This window comes from Cebus imitator, unplaced genomic scaffold (genome assembly GCF_001604975.1).
Source record: "Cebus imitator isolate Cc_AM_T3 unplaced genomic scaffold, Cebus_imitator-1.0 Scaffold10, whole genome shotgun sequence".
NCBI classification, from domain to species: domain Eukaryota; kingdom Metazoa; phylum Chordata; class Mammalia; order Primates; family Cebidae; genus Cebus; species Cebus imitator.
Genome location: NW_016107325.1, coordinates 4,120,378 through 4,126,678, shown reverse-complemented (window position 1 = coordinate 4,126,678; position 6,301 = coordinate 4,120,378). Strand labels below are relative to the sequence as shown.

The window sequence follows — 6,301 nt, the reverse complement described above, 5'->3', positions numbered from 1 at the left end:
GGTTACCAGGAAGGTCTGGGTGATGAAATTTGTGGTATAGAGTTCTCGCAAATATATAGTGTGTAGTGCTCCTAGGAAAATGGTAGTAGTTAGGGCATTTATTACGATAATAATCATGTATTCTGCTATCAAGAAGAGAGCAGATGAACCTGCGGCATATTCGATGTTGAAATCTGAGACTAACTCTGACGACTCCTGTTAGATCAAAAGGGGCTTGGTTAGTTTCTGCTAGGGTGGAGATAAATCATATTATGGCTAGGGGCCATGATGGCAGGAGCAATCAGAGCAAACTTGCACTGTGATGAGTGCATGCAAGTTAAATGAGCCACTTACCAGTAGAACTGATAGCAGGATAACGGCTAGGATGACCTCATATGAAATTGTTTGGGCTACAGCTTGTAATGCGCCGATTAGTGCATAATTTGAATTGGCTGCTCATCCTGATCACAGAATAGAGTAGATGGTTAGGCTTGATGTGGCTAGTATCAATAGGAGGCCCATATTAAAATTAATTAGAGGATCTGGTATAGGGAGGGAGTTCATAAGAGGAGAGTGATAGAAATGGCAAGGGTTGGAGCAATAATAAAAAGAGTAATAGTAGATACTGAGAGTTGTAGAGTTCTTTGGTGAAAAGTTTTATTGCATTAATGAATGGTTGGAGCAGTCCTTAGGGACCTATAATGTTAGGTCCTTTGCGTAGTTGTATATGGCCTAAGATTTTTCATTCTATGAGTATAAGGAATGCTATAGCGATTAGAGTGGGAATAATATGTAGGAGAAAGTTAATTATAGGCATATTGTTAAAAAGAGTAGTTGAACTTCTGATTATAAAGTTTTAAGTTTTATGCAATTGCCAGGCTCTGCTATCTTAACAAAACCTGTTCTTGGGTAGGGTGTGTGATGATTTGTTAGACTGAGATAGCGTCATCTATGGGGCAAGGATGCTTTATGAAATGGGCCCCATTTATCTTGTCCTTTCATATTGGGAGAAATGTTAAATAGATAGAAACCAACCTGTACTACTCCTGTCTGAACTCAAAGCACGTATGACTTTAATCATTTAACAAACAAACCCTTAATAGCGACTACACCATTAGGATGTCCTGATCCAACATTGAGGTCATAAACCCTATTGTTGATATGGACTCTAGAATAGGATTGCACTGTTATCCCTAGGGTAACTTATTCTGTTGATCAAATTATTGGGTCAAAGTGTGTTAACTCACTTAGATTAGTGCAGTCTTACTTTAGGTTGTTTGGAGGTTGAATTATGCTCTGAGGTCACCCCAACCAAAATTTTTAATGCAGGGACTGTAGGCTAGGGTTATAGGTTTTTTTGAGTTTTAATTTTTATTCATGAATTAGAGCTTCATAGGGTCTTCTCTTCATGGACAGGTCAGTTTCACTGATTAAGAGACAGCTGAACCCTCGTGTGCCCATTCATACAAGTCCCTATTTAGGGAACAAGTGATGATGCTACCTTTGTACGTCAAGATACCACTGTTGAACATTTGTCACTGGGCAGGCAGTGCCTCTAATACTGGTAATGTAAAGGTGATGTTTTTACTAAACAGGCAGGGTAAAATTTGCCGAATTCCTTCTACTTTTTGTAATATTTCTTTAGAGCATGCCTGTGTTGGATTAACAGTATAAATAATAGGATGCTTATTATATCACTTACTAATATTAGGCTGTTAACTGTCTGTTGAGATTCACTCAAGGTGGCTGGCAAAATATTAAGGGAAATATTAGGGAAGTTTTAAGATCATAGTCTCAAACCTTTTGGAAGGCCAAAGGTTTTAATGAGACCAGCTGAACCGTAGCCAATTCTTATCTTAGAGCATAGGGTACAGATTAGGAATAATAGAAACTTCCCCAGTTAAGTCTGTTTATCCTACATCCCTTTGTCTCTACTCTGTTTACTCACGTTAACTTTGTGCTGGATGATCCTCTTAGGAGGAGGTCAAAGAGGAATTACCTGTTAATGGTGTTTACTCTGGGCCCTTGAAACCGAAACCTTGTATCATTTGTAAAACCACTCTTAACCATGTTAACTATCCACAAGCCTGTTGACTTAGAATCTCTGTTATTAAACCTATACTGAATAAATGCCAGGAGGAACAGGGAGTAGTGGTCAGTTAGTTGCAATCACCGTCTTAAAGCAGCTGACAACCATCCCTAGCCCACTCAAATTGCTGCACTGGGTGTGTGAGTATATTTCATTCATCTGTCAATTAGTCAGGGTCTACGGGACAGACCTCTGCAGGTGGTGGTCAGTGTCTCATGTCAGGTGGTGACCCTGACGTGATCAATGCCTGGTGACATGATCACAGCTGATGCCTGGGTGTGAGGAACGCCAATGTGTTCAACATCTCAACTGTCAGTGGATTATTCCAGTCTGATGTAAGCTTATGCAATAGAGAATATCTTCATGTTACTTATATTAACATTATTGCTTCTAGTAAGTAATAGATTAATACGATGTCAGGAGTTCAGTAGGGTGATGAGAATTTAAAATAGTTAGGTGTTGAGTCTGAATGCTTTCTTAATTGGTGGTTCCTTTTGGGCCAACTATGGTGATAATATTTTTTACTCTCTGTAGGAAGGTTGTTTCCTAGGGTCTAAAGAGCTGTCCCTCTTTAGATTAACAGTTAAACTTACAGGGAGATTAAGTCATTCTGTGGGTAAGTTTAAAGTTGAACTAAGATTCTATCTTGGACAACCAGCTATCATCAGGCTTGGTAGGCTTGTCACCACTACTCATGAATCTTCCCACTATTTGCCACATAGGTGGGTGTCTTTCAGCTCTTCTTGAGTAGCTTGTCTGGTTTCAGGGGACTTGGCTGTGGTTCTCTGTGTAAAGTTATTTTCTAGTTAATGCATTATGCAGAAGGTAAGGGTTTGTCTTTACTTTTTAATGGCTTTCTTTCATCTTTCCCTTATGGTACTGTCTATTGAGCCAGGGTGAAAATTTCTATCGCCTATCTTTTGTCTAAGGTGAATGGTTTGATTAAGATGGTTTAATAATATTTTTAGTGAGGTTTGGGACTAGAGTTGGCTCAAAGTATCAGGTCAAAGTGGATGCTTTGGGTTAAGCTACACTTTGGTTTGTCCAAGTGCACTTTCTAGTACACTTACCATGTTATGACTTCTCTTCTCTATATGTGCATAGATTTTAGTAATAGCAATTTCTAGGACAATATTTGAGGAGGGTGATGGGTGGTGTGTGTGTGTGCTTCATGGCCTTATTCAATCAAGCACTCTGCTGTTGGTTTACTGCCAAATCCTCCTTGAGCCTTTAGATTTCATAAAGGTTGTCATGAGATTATCTGGGTAAAGAAAATGTAGCCCATTTCTTGCCACCTCATAAGCTACACCTTGACCTAATGTTTTTATGTATGTACTTGTGTTTATAGTCTTTTTAGGGTTTGCTGAAGATGATGGTATAGAGGCTGAGGGCAAGAGGTGGTGAGGTATATCAAGGTTTATCAGTTCTAGAACAGACTCCTCTAGAGGGATATAAAGCACCACCAAGTCCTTTGAGTTTTAAGCTGTTGCTTGTAGTATTCTGGCGAATGGTTTTGTTAATTTAACTATTAGAATTTAGGGCTAAGCATAGTGGGGTATTTAATCCCAGTTGGGGCCTTAGCTATTGTGTCTTCAGGGTATTAAAGCCACGTTCATAGTATATTTTATTTCAGCTGGAGTTTTTTCACAACTTAGATGGAGCTTAGCTTTACTGACGGCAGATCTTCAACACTCTTTACACTGAGTTTCATTAGCTTGGGTTAATCGTATGGCTGTAGTGGCTGGCACGAAATTGACCAACGCTACATATCAGTACAGCTTAGTTAAGCTTTCGTTTATTACTAAAGATTTATCACTGCTGTTTCCCATGGGGGTGTGGTTGAGCAAAGTGTTTTGAGCTGCATTTGTGTGTGCTTGATACCTGCTCCTTTTGATTGGGTTGATCTAGAGGGCATTTTCACTGGGGTGGGGATGCTTGCATGTGTAATCTTACTAAGAGTTAATAGAAAGGCCAGGACCAAATCTATTTGCTTATGGGGTTGTGCAGACCCATCTAGACATTTTCAGTGTCTTGCTTTGAATAATTAAGCTACATTAACTGCATAAATACTTAAGCGTAAAATTAAAATATGAGAAGGAAAGAAGTAAGTATAAATAGTCGTCTACAGTTCTAGTAATTCAGGGTCTTTAAAGTTGAATTGGCAGAGGTTTGGCTGAGAGGATTATTTATAAGTAGAATATAATTGATTTAGGATGTGATACATGGGGTAGCACTTTCAGAGGTGTATGCTCAAGATATTGTATTAGTATTGGGGTGGAAGTTTAGTTATTGTATTTATTATATAAATGGAGGCTTAATTTAGTAGGAGGGTCTTAAGATTTTTAGGAAAATTACATCAATTGAAGGGTAGCTGTTAGGGTATTTTAAAATATGATTTCTGGGCTCTGACTGGGTTGCATTTTAGTCTCTTGTTTTTGGGGTTTGAGAAGGATACATTTAACTAGGCTGATGGTAAAGTCAGAGATGGGGGGAGGGAGGGTTGTGGATTTAATCGGAAATTGTTTTTGAAAGTGTTATGTGTGTGAGCGTTTCTCTACAAAAAAAGTTTTCTTTTTAAAAAAATGTTTCAAAATATGAATTTGGGGTGTTTGAAACATGATACAAGCAGCCCTTTCCCCATTTTGCATCTTTAGTATTTTCCCCTTCTACTTCCACTGTAAACCAAAACTCCACATCCTGCTCTATTTCCTTTCTTTACATGTGGAATTATGTACATTTCTTTCTTTCTTTTTTGAGACAGATATCGCTCTGTCACTCAGGCTGGAGTGCAGTGGCACGTTTGCGGCTCACTGCAACCTCTGCCTCCCGGGTTCAAGTGATTCTCCTGCCTCAGCCTCCTGAGTAGCTGAGACTATAGACGCGTGCCACCATGCCCAGCTCATTTTGTATTTTTAGTAGAGACAGGGTTTCACCATGTTAGCCAGGATGGTCTTGCTCTCCTGATCTTGTGATCCACCCACTTCAGCCTCCCAAAGTGCTGGGCTTACAGGCATGAGCCACCACGCTGGCCTATGTACATTTACTTGGTACAGCAGGATCCTTGACTACTATTAGTTTTACAGTGATTATCAAAATATTCATCATAGTTTATTGGTAGTAGTATTCAACTTGAAATATTTTTTTAAAAATTGGTTCTTTTCAGGTACTGCACCTCAGGGTGCCATTACATGAGCAAAGTTTTTAATTAAACTATAACTTCAAAACATCAGAAATGGTGAGTACATCCATACTAAGGTAGTTAGGGTCCCAGTTGTTTACTTTTATGACATTTGTTTTCCAGGCTCTCCAACCAGAATCCTCTTACTTCCTTTACCTCATTATTGTCTTTTCCTCAAGATCCTGTATTCTTTTCCACCAGACAAGCTAATGCATTTTGTTAGGCTTCTACTTCTTTCTTTAAAAACTAAGTTCAAAACAGACAACAGAGACAATTAATGAGGCAAAGAAATAAGGATTTTAAGCTATGAATATATTGAAAGTAAGCTAGTAATAAAAGGGTTTATTTTTAATGATTGTGAATGTGTTTAAAGTCAATCCTATAATAAAGCATAATTAAATTCTAATTTTTATTTTCTTTTGTCTTTTAGTCCCATACAAAAGGAAATATTTATCAGGTAAGTAATGACTTGGTCTTTAAAATTTTCCCACAATTAAAAATATATCAAAATTCTGGCATATTAAAATACTATTACAGACCCCTTTTAAAAATTACATAATATAAAGTAGAACAATTTTTATAAGAATATAGAAGGGTCTCAGCTTAGTAATAAGACTCAACGTTTTATTCTACAATATGTAACTTCGGCTTCTTTTACTCAGGCATTTTTTTTAGATTCATCTATGTTGTGCACATTCACTGAATTTTTTTCCCTAAGCTTTATAGTATTTTATAAATATATCACATATTGTCCATTCTCTTGTTTATGGATATTTGGATCACTTCTGGTTTCAAACTAATTTGAATAGAGCTGCCTATGAACATTCTCATATATCTTCTTTTGGACCTATGTTCTCATTTTCTTCGAGTATATTCTAAAAAGTAGAAAGCTGGGTCATAGGGCAAGTATATATTTAGATTTATTAGAAACCACCAAATAATTTTTCAAAATGGTTAAGTCATGTTACATTCCTACTGAAAGCGTGTGCAAGTTCCATTTGCTCCATGTTCAACCTATGATGGTACTATCAATTTCTTTAATTTTAGCCATTTAG

At 37.5% G+C, this 6,301-nt stretch overlaps 1 protein-coding gene across 1 annotated transcript in view; it reads left to right on the top strand.

Moving 5' to 3' along the window:
- The window catches only part of LOC108316766 (lymphocyte antigen 75), a 145,377-nt gene that overhangs the window by 129,955 nt on the left and 9,121 nt on the right, over positions 1–6,301 (top strand). Inside the window, 1 exon segment of the mRNA XM_017546868.2 lies at positions 5,677–5,703. Coding sequence (XP_017402357.1) covers positions 5,677–5,703 — 27 coding nt within the window.